We start from the raw sequence: 27,780 nt of genomic DNA on the forward strand, positions 1-27,780 counted from the left end.
ATACGTTGGTCTTTGTCACGGTTTTTGTTAACATTCTAAACACTTGCATCGATCCTAAAACTCACACCCTCTCGGGCGTTCTATTATAGTGTGCCGGTGCCCATTAGATGGTTTGGCTAAGAAAAAAGGTGTAACAAAAGTTTGTATCGTTGTTTGTGTGTGTATGAGAGAGAGAGAGAAGTCTAAAATTACTTGTGCACGACGACAACGACAGCTTACGCGTATTAATGATAACACAGCTACTGAGATAACACATGCTCCACATGTTGTCATGTTGTTTAAGTATTTTGGACAGATGGTGGGGAGATAAGAGGAATGAAAAAAACAAAAACCTAACGGACTGGTAACTGATCAGTGTAGATGTGGATATTCGGTCCAAACGATGTACTACATTCGTAATGCCCAAAACCGAACGGATGTTCTGCTCCATTTTGCCAGTATCGCTTCCGTTTCCCTTGAGTTGACTAGAGCGGTACTTGTGCTTTGCCGTCGTTACTGCAGAATGGGATATTGGTGGCCGCATGCAGACCCATCCACGTCGTGCATGGTGCAATGAAGAAGCATCACTGTCGTTGTGTTTGGTTGGTTTTTGTGTCATTTCCGTGACACCAGCACTCTATCACACCGGTGAAACGTAACAGTGATGAGTGACTACTGGTGAAGATCGGTGATCTACCGTGTCAGCCCTAGTGGTTGGCGGGGCCCTTATTACTCTAGTATACGGTGTTTGCCCGTGTGTTGCACTTGCTTGTCCCATGTTTTCCCCCCCTCATCCTCCTCCTCCTCCTACCGTTTGGGTTTGCCTTTTTCGCGTGTCACAGAGTTTATGAGTACAAAATACAAATCGGCTTTCAACTACGTATCGAAACTCGCGCGAGTCGATGATCACATCTAAAACTGTCCACTGGTATGTACAAGTACCGTGCCACCTCCGACCAGCGGTTTGTCCGGGTCGGCCATCATCATATCCTAGGAGACGAGCCGCTTGAACCCGGCACGATCGTGGCCAAGCTTGAGCTCCTCGTACAGCGACGGGTTAACCTCGGTGGCCATCGGGACAACGGAATTGTCATGGGTGAGCCCGGTCGTAGCCGTACCGTTCGCTGTGTGCAACGATTCCTGCCGCCAGTCCGCCCCATTGCCAACGCCCGGTCCAGAAACGGCTGGAATCTGTGCGATGGAGAACGTTTGGATGGCAGTGTTTCAGTGAGCGGGCCAGCCTACGGACAGGTGAACACCTTACTTACCTGCACATGCTCGACGTTCATCTCGCGCAGGTAGCTCGGATTTTCGAACGCAACGCCCCCGTTTGCTTGCTTCGGTCCAAACTTTCCACGCTTTACGACAAAAATGGCCGCGATCGCGAGTATGATCGCGAGCAGACCGGCAATGATGCCGCTGACCACACCGGCGTTAGTGCCGTGCGACGCGCTAGTGATGTGCTGATCACCGAGCGTGAATCGTAGCGGTTCCGAAAGTACCGAAGCACCCAAATGGTTGCCCGCCTTGATCACGAGCTCGTACATGACGTTCGGTTTGAGGCCTTCCAGCTTGATGCTCGTCTCCTTCGCATCCAACCGGCTCGTCGCGAGCCCGTTGATGACGTTCGAAAGGTTATCGGTGACCGGTTCGAGATCGTGCCAGAACACCCGGTATCCTTCCACCGTGCTTGGGTTCTTTGCCGGGGGATCCCATCTGAGGGTGAATGCAAACAAATTGGAACTGGTTGGCAACGTTTTCTACGAACCTTTGGGTTTATGTACTCTTACCGGATCAGCACCTCCTCATCGCTCAACACCTGCACCTTCAGATTTTGTGGTGGCCCGGGCAGACGATCACGGTTCTCCTGGAAACAACCCACGATCGTGCGGGTGTGCTGCAGCGCACAGATACCGGGTGGTGTGATCGGTTCACCGCGACACCAGTTGAGACACCGTCTCGGTACATCCTTCGAGGCACAGCAACCACGATGGTCCGAACCATCGGCAGCGCACCGCATCAGCTTGTCAAAGTCCACGATACACTCCGGCCGATCGATCACGCTTTCGATGTCGATGTAGAACGAGCAAGCGCTCATACACGCTGCCGACACGTTCTGCGCCGCGCAGCACTCGGAAATGTTGGACGATGCGGCCGTATTGCGGATGCGCACCGATACGGCCCTCGTCGAGGAACCTAACGCGTTCTCCGCATGGCAGAAGTAATCGCCAACATCCTGCGAGCCAAGCTTGGCGATCGTCAGCGTCATCACGTACAGCGAGTTGTCCTGTGTGAGAACGGTGAAGGGGACGTGTAAGTAGTAGTGGATGGTGGTAACGGACAGTTCCCGCGAACACTTACATCAACATCGTTCTTCATGGACATATCGTAATTGCCACCCTGTATCACTGGGACGCGTCCGTCGTGATCTCGCCAGAACATGGTTTTTGGAATGGGGCGTGCACGGATGGTACACTTCAGATCAACCGACTCACCCACCGATGCCACCGTTATACCCGAGGCCTGTATACGAGGAGCAACTGGGAACCGAGATTGGTTAGGTGAGGTTCTTCTTGCAACGGGAAGCATCTACCATTACTTACAGCTAATGTTGACCTTCTTGGCCGCCTGCATGGGGATGCCGTAACCGTTGTCTGCGTAACAGGAAATGTGCTCCATATCCGTCGTGACGTTGTGGATCACGGTAATCATGTGCCGTGAAGTGTCCTGCCTCACCAGGTGTCCCCCGACGTAGAGTGAGATCGTTGGAGCTGGATTTCCCATTGCTAGGCAGAGTATCGTCATGGACCCACCTTCGGAGATGATGTCCGAAGGGTGCACTGTTGGAGGCTGTTTAGAATAGAGATCGTTGCCGGGATTATTCTCTCGCTGGATAACGAACCAACGTCTGACTTACATCAACGTAGGCGGGCAAGGCTGGATCCGTCCACGCCACGAGCGTTTCGGACGGTAGGCTGGTCCCCTTGGAACCTATCGCCACCACGTACACGATGTGCTGCGTGTTTGGGAGCAGATTGTTCACACGCACCCACAGAAGCCGCGTGTCGATCACGGTGTAGTTGTTGGCCACCTTGTGTATCACCCGGTAGGTGATGCTCTCGTGCGGATGAGAAAACTCTGGCGGCTGCCAGGACACCGTGATCCAGGTCGCACTGTGGGCGGAAACTGACAGCGAGTGGGGTGGTGATGGTGCGCCGTAAACCGTGCTGGCAGAATCCGTCCGGGAGGTGTTGATCAGAAGCATCGACGAGGGCAAGGACGTGCCATGATCGCCGCGAGACACCACCGTAATGCGATAGAGCGCCTTCGGTTCGAGATCCTTCAGCTCTATATCCGTTTCGGTTGTGTTGAGTTCCTAGCGGGTAAATAAAGCCACTTAAAAGAGTCCACAAACGAAGCAGACAGAATGATTACACTTACATGCTCCAGCTTTATCACCGTCTCGTACATAGTCATGTTGTTCACCTTGCCGTACTGGACCAGATAATCGGATGGTTTATTTTCCGTATTGTTTGCATCCACTTCCGACGGTACCCAGGCCAGCGAGATGGAAGTGTTCGTCACAGACGTAACGTGCAGATCCTCAACCGGGGCCGGAATGTGCCCAATGCCCTCCTCAAAGCACTGTATAATGTTACCCGCGAACGGCAAACAATCGGCTGGAGAGCTCGTAATAACACCTCGACAAAGCGATTGACATTTAGGCGGAACGGCCCGGCGACTACAGCAGGCCGTGTGGTCGCGTCCACCCGCACTACACCGCACAATGGTACCAATCTGTCCCCGGCATGTGTTGCCCAGCTTCTGAATGTCGGACATCTTGGCATCGTAGCTGCAGAGCGGTGCGCACTGCGGTAGCAATCCAGATGCGTGGCAACATGCCGATATGTTGTAGTGTGTGTGGGCCGGTTCCATCCGCATGTCACGCTTCGTTTGGAACACTAAGCGAGGCGAGGGACCACCCTTGCCGTGGGCATTCACTGCCACAACGAACGCTTCGTAGTAGGTGAACGCTTCCAGATCCTCCACAATCACCGGTGCCTGATCCTTCTCCAGCACGGTGTACTCCTCGCCGCTGCCCAGCTTGCGGTAGTGCAGATGGTACGCGGTGACCGTATCCGGTAGTATCTTTGGCGGTTTCCATTCCAGCACCACAAAATGGCTAGCGATCAGTGGGGCTTTCAGCTTTGACGGAGGTCCGGAAAGCACACCGTACCCCTGCAGCAGACAGCTGCTGTACTCGGACATGTACTGCAGACATTTGAAGTAGTTGAAGTTGATCGCTTTGACCGTGCCGGAACAGAACGAAAGACATCCCTCCGGTATTCCACGGCTCTTGCAACACGGCGTATGGTCAATGTTGTTGGCCAAACAGGCAAAGGTGATGTTAGCCCACGGTGCACAAACCATCAGATCCGGTACCTCGGTAAAGTCGGCCTTCACCGGATCGCACATCTTCTCGAGACAGGTGCGATGTGTGATTCCTTTCTTCATGCAACAACCACGAACATCTGGAATATAGGAACAAAACTTCAGTAGGGTAACTGTTGCAACAACGTTCTTACTATTACAATAAAACATTAACTACACGGAGATACTAAATACACATCTTTATTTGCCGAATCGATTTAGCGGTGTAGAGGAGCAAAAAAAAAATGAAGTCCTGGTTGGGTCGGGTTAGCTATATCGAGTCCGCTTGCTCCCGGTCCTCTTAGCTCGGCTATCCTCGGTTCGATTCAACGGTCAAACGCTCGAAGCCAATCGCAATCGAATCGATCGATAAATAATATTTAATAGCAACTTTGTCAAGCTTGTTGTTTTAACAATAGAACAACTTTTTAGTGCCGAAGTTTCGGTGCATGCAAATACACAAAGGAATTGGAACAAATTTGTCAAAATAAAAAGTTTTCTTTAGCTTCCATTTTCCATCAATCAATATCGCTGTTAAAGCTGATTATTTATTGATTTTTTTTCTGATCCCATTTTCCATCTTCGTTTCATGAGTTTATGAAATTTAAAATGTTGTTTAGAAGTAGGACGACTCGTTAATGAAATCCTCCCTCTAAAGGATAAAAAAGTCTATTAGGATCAGTAGCGAGCAAAAAAAAACCTCCCCAAAAAGAGGATGAAATTCATACAAAACTTATTAAAGCATAAATTGTGTATCAACAACGCGGCAGAAGAGGGGAAATATATTTTCCTTCGGAACCTAACTTATCGATTGCTAATCATCGGTAGCTCGGGGTGAGCCCACTAACGACAGCAGGCTCGTAGGGGAAACTCGCTACAGCAAACCAGAGTAAAGTGGACGAACGCTTAAAAATGGATAAATAATCGATCGACCCTTTGCCGCTGCATTCGACGAGCGCCCTATATCTTTCGCATGTTTATCGTCCGGTTTCGCACCCGACTTGTGGCACAGTACGCTAGAATGCAAAAGTCATGTCGTCCATCCCGTCAATACGTGCCTTTGGTAGGGACGGTTACGAGGTTTTTTTGTGGGTGAAATAAAATGTTTCACAGTTTATATAGAGCGAAGTAAGACAGTGGAGGAATGGGTTCCTTGGGCTGTGATTTGATGGTTTCGTTCGTTGGTGTTCACGGAGACATGGAGTGTGATGGTGCCGTTCCGTTCGCTAGTTCACATGATGGAGTTACGGGAGCAGTGACCAGTAATATTGATGGTGGTTTGTCTTTTGCCTCCTGCTTTTTTACATCGTCAAATCTCACGTACACGCCCGGAACATGACTCTACCATTAGTGCCAAGTTGTTCCAAGTAATTGAAGCAGTTAGTGCGACCTTGTTAGCCTCTTTTTCCTACAACTTCATTTATGAATTTCAGTACCACCGCACGCTTGGAACGCTTGGATGATGCTCCAAAATAGATCAGATTAGGCACAACAGCCGCCATGGAGTTCGATCGAATGCTTAAAATTGTATCGCCTTACCTGGAAGTACCGGTACGACGGCGACACTGGTCTGCTTGCTGACGACGCCACCCTCCAGCGTAAGGGCACGAATGCGCATGCTGGGCAAGCTGGACCCGTGATCATTGTGCGCACTCACAGTGACGGTGTACATCGTGAAGGGCGACAGGTTGGACAGAACGGCCGTCGTCTGATCGGCTGAAACTTGCAGCGTGACCAATCCATCTTTCGCGTCCGTCGCGTTCGCCAGAAAGTCCTGATCGAACGCGTGCAGCCGGGTAGCATTGAGCTGGTAGTACTTTACGCTGGCGGACAATTTTTCCGGTGCCTGCCAGCTAACCTGCAGCGAACGCTCCGTCAGCGGTTCCACCGAGACGGATTGTGGTTCGGACGGTAGCCGCTGGATGTTGTCCAGAATGCACTGCAGCCCCGGTAGCGTATGCTGTACGCAGGATACGCGCGACTTGAGCAGATCGGTGAAGGGCGTATACTCGCCGCGGCACATATCCTGACAGAGGTCCGGTATGCCCTTCTCCACACAGCACGGCACATGATTCCGGCCGTCCGCCATGCAGCGCACAATGTTGGGGAAGTCTCGCTCGCACTGCTCCGGTTCCGCACCGGCCGATCCGTCCAGTATGTTGTGCAGCACGCAGAACCCCATGCACCCTTCGGACACGTTGTTCGCGTGACAGCAGTCGGTGAAATCGTGCGTCACCAGCGGCACACCGTCCTGGCTCACTTCCTCCTCCGAGTCGGTGTACATGTCGGACGATTCGTCCTCCTCCGAGGTGACGGTTTCCGGCGACGTTGACTGGCCGGGTGATGCGGATGATGGGGAGGCGGTGGTGAACGGGGAATCGGTCGTGTTCCGACTGGTGGTCGCCTTCTTCTTCGGCTGCCGAACTGCAAGTGGGAAAGGCGTATAAGGATTAGTGTTCGGCAAGCAATCTCGCGATAGTTCCGCGAAAACAAAAAAAAAGCATGTTTTAATGGAAAAAGTTGTCAGCGTTTGGTGGTCGTCTTAGAGCCGCGGTGGGTCGTGACATTGGATGATGGAGCAGAGAGCAGTTCATATCCGCGCTGGAACAAAACTTTATCGTTGTATGTTACGAGGCAATTTTTGAGCTAGACACCTAAGGAGCTGGGGAAGATGTGCTGGTGGAGCTAAGATGTACTTATGTGCCGGTAATGGCCTTCCTCTCTATGATTGTTTGCGCTTGCTCTGCACGAGACTCTGGCGCTGCTCTCGATGCATAGATTAACATCCTTTTTATCGCTTAAAAGCGGCTTGTTTAAACACTATCTGCAGCTTCCACTTTGGGGGTTGCTTTTGGCCGAGCCAACCAGGGGAGCAAAAACGCATCACCTTTCCTTTAGTTCTATTGAGGAATAATGTTCCACCCTCCACAACCACTAGAGCAAACAGCTCAGTGTAATAAGCTTCTAATAATGCAACAATAAAAACACCGACCTTGTGTTTTCTTTCGCTCGTGGCAAAATTGTACTCCCGCCATTGTGTGTGGGCACGGTTGGCGTTGCATAATTACCTGTTAGCGGATGGAAGCTCCTTACAATCGGGTCACTGTTCACCTCGCACACATACACGTCGGAATCGTTCAAACGGGTTTCCTTGATGAGAAGCACCCATACATCGCCACCGAGTGCAGTTCTGCCTTTGGGCGCTGAAAGAAAAGAAAAACAGGGGGGGAAAACAAGCAAACAATAATGAGAAACTAGCTTCAGGATGCATATGCGTATTGTAAATGTGCCATTGTTTTGTTTTTATTTTTTTCCAACCCACGCAAAACATTAGCGACTCGTAATTAAAAATATCTCGTCATTTATATATTCAGGCTTAATGTTTCGTAGCATGGGATTATTCTAAAAAATGATATTTTAAATGCAAAATGGAAAAGGTAATGTTTCATAATAAATCAGCTTTCATTCTTTTGTTACATGTTCTTAAAGATTTTACTCTTCGGGACGATTCAGTTGGAAAGCGCCTGTTGGTATGCAATACATGCAATACATACAACGCCTTTTTGCATAAATTGCATACTTTCAGGAGTTTGAGAAAATAGTAACATTGCGTCATGTTATCTCGTTATTTGTAGCATTCATTCAATGCTTTGCTAGTACAACAATCCGTAAGTATAAATAAATAGTTTAACGCCTGTTGGTATGCAATGCACTACACAAAGCTGTTATAACAAGTAACACTTGGAAGCTACCAACGCATCTTTGAGTTGGTACCATCATATCATATTATTTCATTGTTTCAATCATTCATTGCATTACTGGTAAGCAACCATCCTTACGCGTACATAATTAATTGATTAATTTTTGTATTGATTTATTTATAATTTATCTCTCGACAACAACTGTAACTTTTGTCTTATTTTGTTTCATTATTTTTTTAAACTTTATAAATTTCCTTAATTTCATATGTTAAAGCTGTATGAAACCAACACATTGATAACACTATTTGACACATCATTTGACAACACTAGAACTACCAAGCGTTTACAAACATTTTCGAAGACCTGAATTGTGTTTAGATAAGTTTAGTGGTAGGGAGTTCATACTACTGAATAAATATTTTCTCATAAACTACGGCAGAATTGTACTCTAAAAATTGACGTACTGAAAGTAAAGCGTTTCCGTCAGTGTGACTGGTGCGGTAGTTCTAGTGTTAAAGGACATTAAGAACCGCATATAACCACATAATATACGAGAAAAAAATTGTCCATCATGAAAAATGATATAAATACGTAACACATATTCACATACAGCTACACTTCCCTGTTCAATTTCCTTCATGAACAAAACTGGAAAAAAAAACTAAAGTATCCGAGAAAAAAGCTCCCCAAAACCACAACATCAAAGGAAGAAAATTTTAACTTTCACTTCTGCCTTACAAACGTTTCGCCGGGCACGTACATAAAACGGTGAACGATTTTCAACCGGCAAATTAAAGTATGGAAGATTTTTCGCGGTTTTTCACAGAAAAGCAACTCGAGTGCTGCATCTCGACGGTAATGGCAGTTGGCAGTGCAGTGTTGCGCTTCTCTGTTCTTAAGAGCAAACCACCGGTAGCACTGGCCCCGGTTCGCGAAGTGCTGCGTCCCCAGCACCCAGCAGCAGAGGCAAACTGTGAAGCAAGCGGACGCACGCGGTGCTTCACTAAAACTCTGACTCTCTGGCTCGTTTGCTTTCGCAGTGCTGCGAGCGCTTTCCAAGTGCTGAAGCTGTTGTGGGAAATGAAAGTATCACTTCACCGGAGGTGCTTGTTATGGCGCTGTTGCTGCTTGAGAGAACCGACCAACCGTCAACCGTCGTTCGTATGCGAAAGGTACAGGCGACAGGTACGACTAGGCATGCGGGGTAGTCCGCTTATGGTTTCCGTCACACCGTGCAGTGAGCAACTCACCGAAACGGAGGAAAATAATTAGCGAACCCAGACAAGGCGGCGCCAGCGAAGGTTGCGCCTAAGATCCTTTGGTCGAAAGGTAGACAACATTCTTGCAGCAAAATGAACGGAAACGAAGCATGGGTTTTCGCTGGTCCGACCGTTCCATGTTTGCTGCTGATGCTGTTGATGTTGTTATGCTTTTTAATCACCGTCTTGTAACTTTTAGCCGGTTTCGGTGGCTTACGGCTCACTGGTGACCTCAACTTCTTCGGGGGGTTTCACGTGGAAGATGTACAACGACTGTTCGCCGGCGGAAGCGAGCAATGAAACGTGCAGCAAATGCGTGGCAAATCACATAATGTGCGATGGGGATGAAATTTAATTTTATCCTTCTTTCAAAGTTGTTTCCCACCCTGCAATAGTGCGTGAAATGCGAAACATTTGGATGTTGTCATTTCGTTATTATCCGCTTTGTACACCATTGTTTCATGACTTACACTATGTCCCGCTCGCAGATCTCAAAGCTTCTTGGCTAAATGGTCTATTTGGTAATGACTTTTCCGTAATAGATTCCTAGACCTAGCGAAGTGGTCAACTCTTATTATGTAGGCTAGTCTAGATAAGGATCGATTCTCGATGTTTAGTATATTGATTCACGAACAACGAAATCATGTAACTACTCTAAGCCTTGATGTGACTTAATTTCCGAAAACCTGCTCTTATTTTCCCTTGATGACTTAACTTCAGAAAACCCTCTCTTATTTTCACAAGAAAACATATCAAAGATTATAGAACTAATATCAGAATAGCTGTATGACTCTGACCTGTTTGGTTCTTGGACGATATTGATGATGGACATTAGTGCTCAGACCATTTTTTAATAAGCTGCGGGCTAACTAAACTGTTTGCCGGAGTAGAACCCCTAACGATGTCCTGAAGTCCTGAAGTGACTGGAAGACGGGATGAGGATACTGAACTCATTGTCCTACTAGGAAGATGCTTGTCGGCGACTCATACGGCACGAAGCTAAGAGCAGAACAGCAAGCTACTTGGCGAGATCATGTCCAGCTCAACCTGTCGCAGATCGTATTGGAGTCCAGGCCGAGTAACTTGGTAACTTGGCAAAGTCAACATGACGTGTTCAGCTCAGAAATAAAAAGGTTTAGTGGCACAGACGAATACACATTAGGAAGCATATGATGGAATCAATCCGTGAAGCGTTTCTCAAGGCACTCCCAAGCAGTAGAATGCGGATCTGATGAGGTTTGGGAATTGGATGTCTGGAACTTACTTGGACTTCTTAAAAAACTGGTTGTATGATGTCTTATCTTTACTCGCAAACTGATGTACTTCAATCACAGAAGGGTTTTTGGGATCCCGTGTTTGGAAGGACTGTGGAGGTGTCCCTAAATTGTAGCAAGTTCTGGTCTGACCTGCTGATCATGTCACAAAAAATTGTGATGATCACATGACTGAATCATGTTTTTAGTAGTTTGTCAGTAAAGTTCGTCTAGACAATGAATAGAGAGTGACGTGTTATGTCTAAATTGAGATGCAAATTCAAGATGGGTTTTAATGCGGAAGATTTAGAGCTTTCCAGTAAAAGCTATTCGTTTCTTAATTAGATGGAGTTTGTGAAGGTTCTATTTTGTCTATGAGGTATTTATGTATTTATTGTCGTGTGCGGCTACTACGTTAATCTAATATAAATGTATAAACATATCCAGTTCCTAATACTCCTACAAAGCCCTCAATGAAATTGAGGCATTGTCTTTTTTTAAAGAATTTTTTACAGATCGGATGAAAATTCTGTTAAGCGAAATTGATATTGTTGAATGGTAGATACAATTTTTAATGGAAAGAAAAACTATTGAAACAGTCTGTTTTGTCACTTAGGTTTTTTTTTGCAGGAATCAATGGAAATAAAACCCACCCCGGTAATTGCTCACAAAGCATCCAGTACTGTGAATAACCAATTCTAATTTTCCTACACATTGTTTAGTTTTTGCGTATTCTGCCCAGCAACAATATCAATGCGCACAATGAAAGCAACAAACAGCGCGTTGGGCGCTGCGAGAATTGTGCAATCGGTTATGTTCATTCATTTCCACCGAAAGCATAACTGTAACTACGCAAAACGCAGCTGAGGTGGGGGGGGGGGGAAATCCGTACAATGCAACCAACCCAGGATTGGAAACGGGTCGTGCATGAAAACAATGGGGGGGGAAATGAAAAGCTTCGTTTGAACTCGCTACGTTCGCAAGACACAAAAGAGGACTGGCTTAGAGATGGTCCGACACCGGTGGCAAACTTTTATACTTTTCCATGCATGTTACAGCCGTTGCTGCGAAGCAAAAGATAAACAAACCCGGGGCAGATGCGTAGCGTGCACTGACAGTTGCTACGTTGCTATCACTGGAGGCTGGCCCTGCGCCGGCCGGTGGTGGACATGCTCGGACAGAAACGCTACTAACGCCGTTCTGTTTGTCCGTCTGTCTTACGTGTTGATTTACCGAGCGATACCGGACAGTGTTGCAAAACGGGTCTTCCCAACCCTGTAAAATCCATCCAACCGACCATCATCCGTCCCACCAACGGAACGGCCGCTCGGTGCTCGGAGTTCGGGAAATCGTTTTCCGTAACGGTGGCCCGGAAGCCGTGCAAATGACACAAAGCGTAACCAACCGAGAAGCAACCAGGGGAGTAAAAGGAACTTTGTCGATTATTTTTTTTTTTGCTGTTGTTTGTTGCACCATTTCTCCGCCCATTGCCGGACTAGACGGCTGGAGATGCCTTTGATCTGTTCGGGTGTGGAGTTGTCGCTCGCAGCGGACGGTGGACAAACTTTCAAGTGAGTGATGAGTGATTTCCAGTGAGTAAGTGAAGTACGGCGAAATAGGAACAAAAAAAACACCCACAGAACATCTCACGCCGGCGTGGAAAATGGGCAAAAGAAGAGTTGAAACGTAAAATGGTCGTTACACTTGCTCAAAGTGACACTAAATTATGCGTTTCGGTACGGAGCGGAATGCTGCGTAAATGTGTGCATTGCAGATGTAACATTAATTGAAACACTTGAGCGATTTCAGATACGGCCGCCTCATGGTTACTATTTACAGGCGCAATGCTTACATAGCGTTTAACCAATAAGAGTAACGTTACGTTACTTGAAACGAGACAAGAATAAAAGAAAATGCCAATGAGATCGTTTCTAGAAATCAGCAATTAATGGTTTTGAAATTTTAAAGTTTCTAATTTTAGTATAATATTATAAAGTTTTAAATAACAAAATCTTCTTTTCTTGTACGTCACGCTTCTCAACTTGCCGGTTGACATTACTTTTTTCGGCAAAACGCCTGAAAGTATGCAATCACAGTAACATAACAACAAATCAAGACGTTTTGGCGAATAAGACATTTTGTGATCGTTTTGTGCCATTTTCAAAGTATTATTTAACGTAAGTGCCTACTTTATGTCATTATGTCTTACATTTACACCACCAAAATCTCTAGTGAACGTAACGTAAAAGTTTACTCTCTAGGACAGGGATCGGCACACCATTCACGAATAGGATCAGATAGTAAAAACAATTCTGAAACTGCGGGCCAGATACTCCAGATGAGGTGATACACCCATAAAATAGGTAATATCGTAAGGCGTTTGCTAACATTTTCTTATAAATTATCCAAGCGTATTGGTCCGGTACGTTCGTGTAAAAACCGGCGCCGCTCATGCCACCGGGCGCCCGTTTTTAAAACTATGGTACAAAATGATGTACTAAAACGAATTTTCCTGCAATTTATATCACTTTGAGAGGGCATCCATTCGTGCTTGCTCATACCTTTTTGTTTTTCAAAAAACTTTTAAAGTATTACTCCTGATGGTAGTTCATACAACACGTGAGTCATGACGCCTGAAGCTATGCAATAACACCTTTATACATTTCATGCTCATAAAATTGGATGCCAAGTAGTTGCATACATTTGGGCGGAATAAACTTAGCTTTGTGCAGCGTACCCATTATAATTCATCTGTAGTGCAATAAATGTTGTTTTAAAGTTCTTTAAAGTAACACACACACACAACGCACAATTAGGAACAGCTTCCATGCAATATTTACGATCCAAACAAATACGCCAGTGTCCGTGCCTCATTGGTACGTTACAGAATTTATAGCGCAGTGAAACTTTCGAACCCTTTCACTGCTGCTGCAATTATTACACCGAAACAAAACTATTTCCAGTGGCCTCCCCCTAATGAAGCGTAATGAATTGGGTTCTATTTTCAAGAGCAACTCCGAAGCCCCGAAATCGATCGCAGCTGGATCGGCCCAAGGATGCCGTGCGTGTATCCAACGAAACTCCATATTCTCCCCCTGCATCGCACATACGCAACCGCTCGCAAACGCTGGCACCAAAAGCGGGCAAGTTGAACATAAATTTTACCTTCGCAAACCGAATACGCAAAAGCTTACGGGAGCGCAGCACTGGGTGCGTTTGCAAATGTGGGGGATATACCAACGACTTCAAATCTAGCACATTCACGAAATTGGTACCGATGGCCGGAAGGATCTGGTGCCGTTTTGCCATTTTGGTGGGTGTTTGTGTTTGTTTGGTTTTTTTTTTCTTCGCTTTGTTCCCAACACTTGCGAATGCGTGTGCGATAGTGTGTGCCCGTTTCTTGGGGAACACGCTCGGGGAAGTATCTTTAACTTTTGTGCTTACGAGTTTCGTACGCCCTAATAAGTGAGCGTAGCATAAATTACTCGAAACTTTCTAATTAAAATTAGGAACGATGCTACCCGGCGACACACACAGCATACACCCGCCTAAGAGTATGTGACCGGGTTTCGCCCACCACTCCCCGCCCCATCCGGGAAAGTGAAACAAACCACTGTTCCTTTTGCGCTCACCAGCGAAGCAGGACACACAGCCAGGAGTGTTTCGCTACCCATGCCGGATAGTTGACGAAGGATTCATCCGTTTCGGGGCGGCTGCCGGGGTTTGGGAAACAATTTTAAATTCAATTGTTTTCACTTTATTTACTCTTTCGGGGTAAGTTGTTTTGCAGGTGGAAAGATGATCTGGCTCGTTTCGTGTCAATGGCGTGGGTGTGACTGCACGCACGCGGTATGTCCTGGCGCACCGTACAACAACTCCCGAGCAGACACTGGGACTGCCAGCATAATGAAGGAAAAGTTGCCGAGTGTGTGTGTGTGTGTGTGTATGGTCGCCACTCCATCCATACCATAACACCCAGGAATGAAACGTTCCACCGTGGAGAAAACCCTTTTTTGTCGACCGAGTGAGTGTGGAATGTGGCCAAATTCCCTAAATTCACCCGGCAACAAACACTTGGGCGTTCGCTGAAACAAAAACAAAAAAAAGAAACAGCACTGACAGTGAGAAAGAGAAGGGTGTTGGAAAAGGTAAAAGAAAATATTTTTCCATTCATTGTGAAAAACGGGTTCCATCGTTTGACGTTGATTGCCCTCTGCCAACTCTTCACGTTCAGGGACCGCACACCGAGGTGTACGCGAGCACATTCCAGCTGTTTGGAATGCCTTTGAATCCGGCTGCCAAGACGTCTCCAGACAACGGAGACAGCCGAGCCGAGTTTTTTTTTCGGTGCTCCCGGGTCAGGTATTCTACTGTTTCTTAATTAAATTGCTGAATTATTGAGAATGGGCGAAGGAAGTGTTGCCAATAGCGAAGCGCCCGAAGGGAAGCGTAGAGGGGTAGAAACCGGGGGGGGACAAAAGAATTAAAGAGGACCTGCTCGAGGAGGGGAGGGGGGGCTTTGTGGCACACTCGTTAACCTGCTTTATCGACAGTGTCGTTCGGTGGAATCCAGCACAAACCCGCCCACCGAAAGAAGGTGACTGATAATGAGAAGCGATTATTACCGAAATAATCACTCCCGTAAATGAGCGACAAAAATGTTTTCAATGTTTTCACCCAATGTACCACCCTTTCGATGGGGGTGGAAAATTCCTTTCCACCACGGGGTGATGGTCGTACTTACAGTCATCGTGCAGCACGCTGATCCGCTTGTCGCCGGTAACCCGGTTCATGCCGGCCGACAGGATCTCGTGTGGTCCTTTGCGCCACAGGACGGTGTCGTTGTTGAACGGTGTCATCACCACGCACGTTAGCAGTGCGTCCTCACCGACGTGCACCATCGAGGGTCCTCCCGTGCCTGGAAAAAAGAGAACGAAAGCAAGAGAGAGAGAAGTGAAATTAGTGAAACTGGCTGACAAGGGGAAGGGGGGGGGGGGGGGGGGGGGGGACAAAAACCAGGACATCAATGTCAACGATCGGAAGGGGTGCACCATAATTAGACGTTTTGCTACCGAACGGACGCAGAAAAATGGGGTCAAAGCGTTGCTGGAATTGAATGGCTGAAAAATGTCGGCAATCACTATAAAGCTAAATGTTTATTGTGCGCACAGAACAACATTCCGCGCCCCGCTTGGGTATACACCGTGCCTGGCTAGGGGCCACCGCTAGGGAATGTATTCACCTTCTCGGGAGGCATTTTTGCTCGAACAGCCATTTTCTTTGCGCGGAGGTGATTTGGATCTATGTAAAGTTTGGTGTAAACTTCGGGGCTAACAGTGGCTCATCGAAATTTCCCAAAAGCAGGGCTGCTCAAGGACCGTTAAAATGGTTGCGAGACTACGTGAGTACCGGGGGCACTGAGTGGACCGGGTGTCCGATTTTTAATGGGTGCTAATATTGCGTTTCTACAACCAGAAATCGCTCCTTGGGGGGTTCTCATTAATGTTTCATTGTTATTGTGCTAAGAAATTGGAAGGCGGTCAGAGAAAATTCAAAATTGATGTAAATAGAGTAAAGCTTTTGTTTCACGCCTCTTCAAGATTCATTTGATATGACAAACTATTTACTAAACAAAACAAACGTATTTGTTGTTGATGAAATTGGTTTCAGCTCACATCACATCTGAAGCATTGTTTAATGCAAACCAAGCATGAGTGCTCGTTCTTCGAGTGAGTGCCCAACTTGTGAGATGCGGATATATTTGACAGTTCAGATTAGCGATGGGTCCAAAATGTCATCCATCTTCGGTCAACTTCTCGACGAACGAAGCTGGAACTACACTGAACTTATATAGTTTCAGTACTCACATACGCCTCTGAGATATGGAATTTGTCCAAAACTAACGAAAAACTCTTAGACGCGTTCAAAAAAAAGATGCTCAGAAGGATTTTTGGCCCCTTATGCGTGTCTTCATATGTCTTCACACGAACCGACCGGACCAAAATTCCATCCGGACCAATCCTCCGTACTCAGGACTGTCTATCCGGCTACTGGTCACAGAAAGCTAGAAATGGCAGGCCTAGACCTCTTGAGATTGTTGGGCCGATAAAGAAGAAATGAATTAGACTCGCCAAGCTCCTGTAGGCTGGTCACGCCATGCGAATGACACTGGACGACCCAGCCCATAAAGTCTTTTTAGGTCGTCCACATGGACAGAGCAGGCGTGGTAGACCCAAATTGAGATGGAGTGATGGCGTTGATGCATCTGCCAGGATGTCCGGAAGATTAGATTGGCCAACGACGACGAACAACCGTAAGCAGTTTGGAGGACTCCTGCAACAGACCAAGACCTCGAAGCAACAAACTGAACATATAGATTTAGTAAATCTAATGCTCTACCAAGGTTTTTATACATTGTGAATTTTTATCCACTTTGGTAGTTGTAGTTTGGTCGATTGGTCTTTGTTTTTTGGTTCTGGCATGTCACGTTATTCATTTAAAGTAGGTTTAGCTTGTGCACATGAACGTATAATTCAAACCTTGGTAACAAAATGGTTGGATTTATAAAACTTCGAATAGCATGCATCAGTTTGTCAAAAATGCGCCAAACACGTAATGATTGTCTCTCTATGCTGAGAATTGTATGAACCATCCAAGAAAAGGAATGTGAAAGAAAATAAAGAAGGTTCCTTATTACTACGGAAAGAAATTAGAACCCCAAAATCTTGCTCGTTAGACGTCAGTTTACTGCGAGTATTTCTTGTAGATCAAGGTTAATTCATAGGTAGAAGGTAGAGTAATCCAAGCTCTACCTTCTACCTATGAATTAACCTTGATCTACAAGAAATACTCGCAGTGATTGAAATCACACCTGAGTTACTTCTGAGTGACTCTAAGCATTTGTGGAGAAAACTTTATACACTTTATACGTTTATAAATGTAAGTTGAAGTTTTGTTTACAATAGAGCCTCACATTTAAAATAGTTACATTGCTTGAACTTGAACGAAATATGCAACAGATTGCCATACGCGGCTTATTACGTTTTATGTTCCTCTTCGGTACAATTAGTTGAAACAGTTGCAGATTACCAGACTATAAATGAAACAGTTCCGCTTCTATTTAAAACAAACAAAGGCTCTCCTTTGACCAGATATTAACCATAACGCGCCTGTTCCAGTTAAAATCTTTACCGAACAAATGATTAAGAATGGGCCGATCATTGCTCTCGGCCCATTTGGAAACAAATAGGAATTGGTGTAGACACCACCAATTTCACCAAACTTACGGCCAGATTTATCATACCGGCAAACACGGCCACGACGGAACCGTATCCCTCCGGCACCGGCAAACACTCGCTGTGCCGTTTGAGAAATTGATTCCAAAATTAATGTTTACCGTGAAATTGGCAAAGTTTCCTCGTTACCACCAGCCAGAGCCCGGTAGCCCGGAAGGCTAAAACGGTTCGCATCCGTCGGCAGTAGTGTCCTTAATATCGGATCTGTCTGAGCTCTTGGTGGTGACGGTGGCCTGTGATGGAAGTATTTGAAATCCAGACAGAGTCTTACCGGCGGGTGCCTGTCTTTGTGGTAGCTTTGTTGGGGAATTCCAAGCCATGGGACAGTGTCTTGGGCAGTATTTCTGGTTGTTTGTTTGTAATTTTCCTTTTTTTTTACTCGTCACGAACCTGGTGATCCCTCTCGGTACCGTGTTCGTCAAGGTGTGGAAAATGATAACATGATTTTCGGAACTACTACCCAAGACCTACAATGGTTGGACAAAACGGAGGCTCAATAAAATTGGGAACAACTAACGTCTGTTATAAAAATAACGAGCCAAGGAAAGAGATCCAGGCTGAAAATAAAATAGACCAAGGAGGACCCGGGAACACAAAGCAGCACAAAAAGCCTTCTCCAGCGAACAACTATTCGAGTGTCGGACAGCTTTAAGAACGCTTCAGTCTAAAGCTTCTGCTGACAGGTCCGGTCCGATTTGGAGTCGATCGTCGAACGATTTGAAAAAAAAAACCCCCGTGTGCTGAAAGCGGGCTACAAAAATGTTCACATTTTTTATTTCCCGTGTGTAACCATCCGGCAATCATCGGCATTCGGTGTATCGCTTCATTCGTGCCCAGCTCCAGAACCGTTGCGCATCAACATCATCCACCCCGTATCCCATTTGTGGGAGGTGATGATTCGAAGGTTTTTTTTTGCTCCGTCTCCTGACACCCGATCGGAAAATGTCTTCCTCTCGTCGGGGTGTGGTAGCGGCGTTTGATAGGATTATTATTTTCCCCGGTTTGCGAGAAGCAGACGTGTGGTGAGAGTGGTCCCGGCGCGGTACAGAAAGAATGACGTTTAGAAGGCTGTAATTCTTTCGCCACAAGCGCAAAAAGCCTACCGTCGAAATATGTGAACGTCTTTTTCTCCCCCCTTGCTGGCAACCCTGCATGGGTTGTAGGAATTTGAAGTGCCAAAGGAATGCCATCGGGACGAAACGATTGGAGGCCTTCGGCACCATTCACTTCGTGGGCATGTTCTCGTGTGTCGATGTTGTAGAAATCTGTTTTAGGTGGTAGCTCGCTTTCAAAGCTGTCGAAATATTTCACTCAATGTCGAACGAACGATAAAGGCTTTGCCGTTTCGACTTGTGTGTGAGCGTATTTTGTGCGCGCAATTGCTTTCGTTCGCCCATACCGAACGATAAAGTTTAGCAGATGTAAGCGGTCGCAAGTACAGCTGCACTGTTTACGGTTGTTGTGTGGAGAAAAAAGCAAACCCCCGCACACGTGCACCGAACAGCGAAGTAAGTTGATTTGGCCAAACCGTCTCAACCTAACTTTTGACAAAACTCGACGAAACGAGTTGATGCGTAAAAGTACTTTCGGTTGATTTCCGCTCTGCTATGGGGACGAAAGCGTTCTCGTACGCCGCGCCACGAGTTCATAAATCACTTGCCCGTACGTTTGCACGTACGTTTTTGCTTCTTTCCCGTCGAAAATAATGCTCTTGACTATCACGCACTATCATCACGGTACTTTGAGTCGAGCGACGAAAGAAATATGCTTCGTACAGTGTTCTTTTTTTTACGGGTTGATATTTTGATACCGCATGAGACAATAAATTGGTGTAATGAAGAAATCGTGATTTAATATATACACCTTGGTACACCTTAGAATGAACGGTAGACAATAAATTATACGATTGTGAAGATTTTGCAAAGTACTAAAACAAATTGAGACACTTTAGAGATGCTGGAGATAGCTTCAGCACAACAAAGGGTCGTGTCTAGCGGTGGCCTTCTCAGAAAGGCCTCATTTCTCCAGATTTGTGGTAAAAGCAATTTCTAGTAGCTTCCCTACCTAATAATAAAAGTAGTAATAGGCCAACATCATAAGTATATTTCAGGGGTGCTTTCATTATCTTTGTCGGAATCAAATCAAAACCTTTGGCAATGCGCCTAAATGTATGTAAATGTTGGAAGCTTGTATTTACCATTTGGGTATATATTACGATTAGTACTCGTTACTTGCGATGCCCAATTCGCGGAAATGGAATGTATCGCTAACTAAATTGAGTTGTATTTTTCTATAATATAGCAAAAATAAAGAAATAAATGACTAAGGCAAACGGTTTGGAGTCGACAAGTTCATATCCCCGATTCGTCCAGCGTTATGATCACCCAAGAGTCCGTTACTGGTAGCTATTGTGTAACAATTTAATTTAATTTTTGTTTTCCTCTTGTTCCTTGGTTCATGAGTACCTCGGCATAGTCAAATACTAACCAGGTCCAGAATCTCGGCCCGATTGCACCAGACCAATCCACAAATCCTTTTCCCTGGATCGGCAGGCCTTGTCAACATTGTCCACGGGGCTGCTCGTACTTTGCTTCCCTTCATTCCCAACCAAAACCCAGTATTGAGTGCAGAAGAGGTCACGCTGCAAACACCTACAATCTGCAAGATCAAGATGCATTTTCTTCTTTATTTGATGTCCGCATCAGGAAGGAACTATTAAGATTATTTCAATTTAATCTTTTTTTTTCTTAAATTTTCAAATAAAATAAGCATAATTCTTTTAGAAACACTTTTTGAGTCGGGTTACTCGGATCCTCTGGAAAAATCGCTTAACTACAGACACAAAAGTATATTGCATACATTTAGGCGTATATTTTTAAGATACATGTCGTAACGATAAACCAAGAAGAGTAAAACAAAATCAAAACAATAATAAGAAGAAGCGAGAAAAGAAGAAAAATAGGAATAAGGATTAGAAGTAGCAGAAGAAAAAGATTAAATTAAGTATTTAAAAAAATACGCGAAACAATAATAATAGTAATAGAAACATTGAAAAATATTAAATATTACTTTAATCTATAATAAATTAATTGCAAATAGATACCAAGAAACCGCCTGGATTCTTCTCATTTTTAATGCTCCATTTTAGGTTATTGAGGTTTCCTAAGAAGTCACCGTATTAAACTATAATAGTTGCAATGAAAAAACATTGTATAACATACAGTATTTCCATTCCTATTTACATAAACAATTGTATATTTTCTAGGGCAACCAACAATTTTCGCCAAGATTGGCTTTAAACAGTCCAAAGAGTTCTTTAGAATGTGCGTCCGTACAAGAACAAACCACAGCGGTATAATAATATTAATCCCTTTAAAGCTACACTCATCGTACGATTGATCACCGTCATTAGTTTGATGCGACATCATAAGTGAACAATATTTTCCTCATAATGTCGCTGTCATACAGTGAAGAAAGCGGGAGCGTTTTGTGGTTGCCATACAAATCACTTGCAATAAAAGCCAAACGAATGCGTTGTTTGCGTTGTGAGAAAATTAAAGCGATTAGTAAGTCGGAACAGTTGTTGTAATATCATCCCTGACACACCGCACGGGTTTACCGTACCGTTGATAAGACGCGCGAGCGAACGTGTACCACCGTTCGGTGGAAACTGTAAAGGCACCCTTCGCATACTCAGTTGTTTCTCGCAAGATTGACGTTCGCTGTGGGACTGAGGCGCAAGGCAAGCGTACTGTGAAACTTTTCCATTTGATGTACATTGTTTTTCTTCTACGTCGCCTTCTCTCCCTCGCCACTGTTTGCCTTCCAAATCAAATGTTTCGAATGTTTTATTTTCATTTTCTACAAACAACACCCTCTGCCGGTAGCGGCCGCTAGCTTGAAACCGAACACGGAGCAGTGTTTTTGGTTAAAAATTTACACCACCATGTCCCTGTCATCTCATCGCCTCATCTGATCGCTTGACGTTCCCTCAACGGGGGGGAAAACGCAACGAGCAGGCAAAGGAAATTGTCATTCCTGCCAACTGAAGTGCGAGCCAAGTGGAAAAAGGATCGCCGGTTTTTGGCGCAGCAAAAAAAAGAAGGATAAGGGCGGCCACCATCACCGAACCGATCTGACGGTGTCGTTGCTGTTGCGGTGTCGGAGTGGCATAACAAATTAAATCTTATCTCACCGAACAGACTGAAAAATGAGTGAACATAAATAATATCCAACCGAATGGAACGCTACCCACTTTGGTGTTCCGGTGATGAAGATCCACTTTGGACGCGGAAAACAACGGAAACGCAGGGACATGGAGGGCAGTGGACGGATGTGATACACCAACCTGCCCCCGCAAAGCTTCCAACCCTAGCGGAAGTCCAGGAAATGAAGTGAAAATACAGCTAATTTCCTTCATCTGCCACTCGCCACCGTGCACGAACAGGATAAAGGGCGGTGGCGCAAAAGAGAAAATTGTTATTTTCAATCATTCTAATTACGGAAACGAATCAAACGATCCTATCAAGGGCGTCAATGATTCGTTCGCAGTAAAAGGCCCCGTTGCTAAAGATTTTCACATTTCCATCGCAAGACGCTGGTACGTGATAAACCGGAAAACGATTTTTCTTCAGTTGAATTTTCCGCCAATCCGTGGGTTCGCTAGATGATGTAATGGGTTTGCTGCTTCACGGTGCCTTTCCTGGGAAGTGTTGCGGATAGGCGCCGATAACAGATAAGATCATTTGCGAGCGATTAGTCAGAGTATTGGGAACGATGTGGGGAACAGCCGACCCGTGACCAATAAAACGTTTTATTGTTGTATCGCTCAAGATGTTTGCCATCAACGTGGGTTAATTAGCTTGGAGGAGGTTCGTTCTCGTAGTTGGAGAAGAAAAGGCAATTGAAGGATTTCTAGTCACCTCTCCGACATTAGCTTTTATCGATCAAAAGTAAATAAACCCGGGGTATTGGAATATTGATAGATGCTTTGGTTTATTAGATTACCCCGGAGCGGACCGAAGGTGTATTGATAGGGGCGCCACAGGACAGGACCGGTCCAAAACCCTCAAGAAGAACCCCCTGTACGGAGGACCGACTAACCAGCTACGGGTCTAAACCTCATGAGGTTGTTGTTCCGATAAAAAAGAAGAATATTGCCAAATGAGAAACATTAAAAGACAGCAAATAAACTCGAAACAGTAAGATGCAAGTCTATTAGAATTCATTTGCTTAGATAACTATTAGTACCAGCGTTGAGAATTGCCGCACGATAAACTCATCAAAACCTAATGTTTCCGGAGAATAGACAACTGGACACGGACCATTCTTCAAGAGACTCTGTTCTTCATTATTCAAGAACTCTAGAACACCTGCTCGATAGGATATGATTATCCGCGGCAAGAATCACAAGAACAGCTGTATTATCAATATATCTCTGACGTTTTGGAGTTCTATTCTTCAGGTTCTGGATTTTTATGACGTCTATGAAATTCCCAGCTCAAGTAGAAGTCAGAGTGCATGAAGTAAACTTTGGATGATACCAGAGATAGAGCTCTCTCTCTCTCTCTGTCTCTGGGAAATTTATACTTCCATTTTCAATTTGCATTTCTTCTTAAGCTCACCACAATGTCAGAAGGTCAGAATTCCTTAAGAACTCTGCAGGAACTGGAGAAGTGCTCTTATCAAATCTCTTTCGATCTACCGCATGATACAGACTTCAGTGAGTTCATAATTTCATCGTTTGATTATAATCCCATGAATAACATGTCATAACCATCGAGCATATTAAGATAATTCTTAATATGCCTCCTCTGTTCAATTATTTGACTTCTAGCCGGGGATATTCTCATGCTAGGTCCTTCCAGGCAATCGTTTCCCCTATTCCATACCTTAGCAACTATTTACAAAGCCATACTATCTTCTAACGAAATTACAATTGCAAAACCCATCCCCTGCGAAAAAAGGGGAATTAAAACAAACGAAACCTGCAAGCGACGGCAGAGGTCGTAACACAAGAAAACGCCCCTCAACGGGGATTTATTACGAAAAGTCAATATTGACGTACCTGTGGCAATTGGTATGGAAAAATTTCCGTATTTTTCCACTGCTCCAGAAGCAGGGTAAAAACGGCATGCGGTACACATAAACTATTTCGATACCTTCCCTTGTCGTTTCTTTTATGTTCATGTTTAGTTTACCTCTGCTGTTACCTGCTCCATTTCACACCTACCTCTGCTGTAGTTTTTCTGGTTCTTATTTTGTTCTCTTTCTAGCTTACTTTACTTTTCCCTTTGCACTTATTCCTCTTTTCTATACCAATTGCCTACCACAGCCAGCAAACTGTAAGTTTTAAATCGTTTTCCCAAAAATATGCGTTCGGCTAAGCATTGGTAAAAGACCGAAAGCAAATGATTTACATAAACAAAATTATGTAAAACATATTTAAAAGTATCAAAACCTAATTTAAATAACGGCACAACGGCATCGGGCTCCCTTAGGGCGTGATAATTTTATCTCCACACTTTAATAGTTTACATGCGCCCTTCACATGTAACGCCCAACTTGTGAATCGACCACCAAAAGCCCCGCCGCGAGGGCTTCGTATCCCACTGGGGACGGCTGCCAGTCAAATGCTGAGATTCAAGTAGTAACGAGTACAAATTACTATTTCATAAACCCTCCGCACATCCGCAAAAGGACGGGGAAGTACAAAAAAAACTAACATATGACCGAAGGGATCTTACACCAACACCGCATAACGAAGGATCTGCGTGCCGTAAGTGTGACTATCCTGAGGGTGTTCGACCCCGGGAACAATCCAATTTACATAAATAGCTTCACCCGCTTGTGTCGCCCCCCACGTTTCGGGACGAATTGTTCCACACCGGAAGAGGGCTCGAGTCGCATTCCCCCGAAGAGGGGCCCTTTCCGGCGGCCTCTCAGTACGTGTGTGTCTACCGGATAATCTGTTTTCCCTTCATAATAAACCTGGCAAACGGTACAGCGGCTGTACATTAAGGAAAGCGACCCGGTGGGGATTGTTTTTCTACGGCAGGATTTATTCGATCAAGATTTTTTTTTTGTTGAAACTACAAAGACGAGCGTCTGATAGGACGCGCCGATAGTAATGCTTGCCAGGTTAGCCGCTTGGATGCGTCACGATATGAAATTCCCACCCACACACCCACAAAAAAAAAAAACACTTCTAAAACATCTTTCTAAGGTTGGCATATCGAAAGATCTGTACTTCTGGACTTTCAATTAAGACTATCGTTAGTCCCACAGCGTCGGACATGTGTCGACAACAGTGTCGACCGGGTGGGTTTGGGATTTCAGTTCTGACGAGGGTCAATTTATCCAAACAGTTCCGAGGAAATTAGGGTGTACATTCAAAGTCAACATGCGTTCATGCCACCCATGCCACCTATGGCTGCGGAGGGGAAGGTATAAAAATGGCAAAGCTTAACATGTCCAGCAGACACCTAAAGTGGGATTATAGTTGTTAACTAAAAATACCCACAGCAACGAATCGGGTGTGCATATCACGGGGCGGTATGTGCGCTATTTCTCAGGATAGGCTCGCCTAAAAGTAAGCTTCTGTATGAGACATGACACCCACCCGGAATGTGGTGTCAGTGTATTACAATATCTTCTGAGAAAGCTGCTGCTCTTTGCAATACGCGGCATGTGCCAACGCTGGATCAATTCGATTGTGAACGCGTACCAACCAAACTGCTGTTGTTGTAAACTTCCGGTTACAATGCAACATCGGATCGGTACAAGACACGTCCTTCCTGATGCTGTCTGACGACTCTTGTCCATCCCGAATCTGACCGTCCAACCCTGCACAGGTGTGGACAACTTGTTTAACCCGAACCCACCGCCAGCAGTGTTCAGCAGGGAGGAAAGTTTTTTAATTTCCTACACGCAGTTCCGGCACGATCGTAAAGCACATCGTGGACGGTTTATCCGTCCCGGGTCGCCTAATGATTGCGTTGTAAAATGGGAAACTTTTCCACCGTGCGCGCATCACCCCACGGATCGAACGATGGTGTGACGGTGGGGCGCAACAGAACAATGCACGCGAAACGAGTGACTTTTTGATTGGCTGATACTACCAGGACCCGGGGGTTGATATGAAGGGATGATACCCCTGTTTTAATGGTGCGGAAAGGAAACTTCTATGCTCGATGATATGCTGGCAGTTTGAATACAAAAAAAAAGGGACAACTTCAAACGGGTGCTTTCGGTGGAATGGTTTTTAACACAAATGAACATTTGGTAATTGAGAAAGTTTAAACAGGATCATATATAGGCGGTAAGATACACGGTAGCGTAGTGCGGTAATTGGAAGGTTTTCCCGAGTGTTTGAATGTGCAATCTATCTACCTACGGTAGGTATTGATCCCTTTTGTTTGATAGAATTTACCCCTCCAAACATGAGAACCCAGGAGCCAAACTGTGCAAGGCTGAAAATCTTCCAGAACGTCCTTTCCAACAAGTGCGGATCATTCACCAGGAATTCGTGGATTGTGGTCCAGAGCACTAGCCCACTAACCCCTACAAAGACTATCGGCTGTATGGAAAATCTCAAGCGCGTAATGTAATTATGATTAAAGTGAATTTTCGCGAACCAATCAAGCCCCATCCGAAAGGAGATTATAATTAGGCAGTTTGAAATATCTTCAACGCCCTTCGTCTAACATGGTTGACGACTTTTCCGTGGCAAAAGATTCTCCTCACCATCGGACACCAACTCACAGTGTTGGATGCTTCCCACGATGCTTAAAACTTTCACGTGTGCCGTTTGTTATCGCGCTCTTCGCGGAACAGCACGCCGAACAGCATCCCCGGGGCTAGGGCGGTCACGTTATCGCGGTTTCATCAAACTTTTGCCCAACGGTGTGCATGGTCCGTCTGAAGAAGCCAAGTGTCACCGGGTAACGATCCGGCCCAGTTGCCTCACAGCCTCCCAGCCTTCGCTCGAGTGAACTGGCCGGAAATTGCTAATTTTAGATTGATTCACCATCACCGGTGGCATGGATTTGCAGGACACAACGCACCACAGGGATGTAGCACACGCGCAGGAAGTTGAAAGTTACGGAGTTCGCACCGTACTCCACACAAGTTCCACCTCCGCAGGCGTTGTGGATAATAAATATTTAACGAAGTAAGCAATTGACTTACCCACGGGATCGGCTGCTTGGCCTGCATCGCCGAGCAGGAGAACCACCAGAAGCATCAGATACCGAACATGGCCGGATGCCATCGCCATCGCGCGTGTACCAAACGTGTCCTGCTCGAGGACGCTCGCTTGCGGGTGAGTCGTGTGCCTGTGTGGCCGCTGGTGTTGGTCCGGTCTCTAAATGGTCTGACAATCCCGTACGGTTCGGGGCAGCTTTATTAAATCACACAGAGCGTCGGAATGGGATGGTGTGTGCCAAAACTGTCGTCGGTTTGTGGAGCGCTGGGCCGTGGTTCTATCCCGTGGTAATTCATTCAATGCTGCAGTGCCTGTCAAACAAACAAACAAACGGAGGAAAAAAAGTAAGGTTAGAAAAAAAACTGTAAAATTCATAACGGGTCCATACGGTCCTGTACGGTCCCGTGTATGTAAAATTGCAAACCCTGCACCACCGATTACCGGTGGACGAGTTTTGGTCCACCCGGTATCGCGCCAGATTAGATTAGCGAAATTGGACGATCCACGAAATGTCGGTGCGCGTACTTTATCACGTACGCCAAAACGGTGTGTAGCTAATTGATTTGCAATGGTCGTCATTTGGCGTTTGCTGTTTGCTGTTTCTGCCCCCTCCCCCCCCCCCCCCCCCCCCACGAGCACCATGATTGGTTGGACACG

The 27,780-nt window shown here is 45.7% G+C and overlaps 1 protein-coding gene across 1 annotated transcript; it reads right to left on the reverse strand.

Annotated features, from left to right (window-relative positions):
• Positions 1-969: 969 nt before the first annotated feature.
• On the reverse strand, positions 970-27,195 carry LOC128719325 (Ig-like and fibronectin type-III domain-containing protein 1). Its single transcript, XM_053812950.1, has 11 exons — positions 27,108-27,195; positions 15,368-15,541; positions 7,479-7,613; positions 5,950-6,834; positions 3,421-4,511; positions 2,897-3,355; positions 2,583-2,829; positions 2,341-2,519; positions 1,770-2,266; positions 1,248-1,695; positions 970-1,170 (listed from the first exon to the last, which is right to left on the reverse strand). The coding sequence occupies exons 1-11, from the start codon at positions 27,193-27,195 to the stop codon at positions 970-972; spliced, it is 4,404 nt and encodes a 1,467-aa protein (XP_053668925.1).
• Between the last annotated feature and the right edge of the window lie 585 nt (positions 27,196-27,780).

The sequence above is a fragment of the Anopheles marshallii genome, chromosome 2 (assembly GCF_943734725.1).
Source record: "Anopheles marshallii chromosome 2, idAnoMarsDA_429_01, whole genome shotgun sequence".
Classification (NCBI taxonomy): domain Eukaryota; kingdom Metazoa; phylum Arthropoda; class Insecta; order Diptera; family Culicidae; genus Anopheles; species Anopheles marshallii.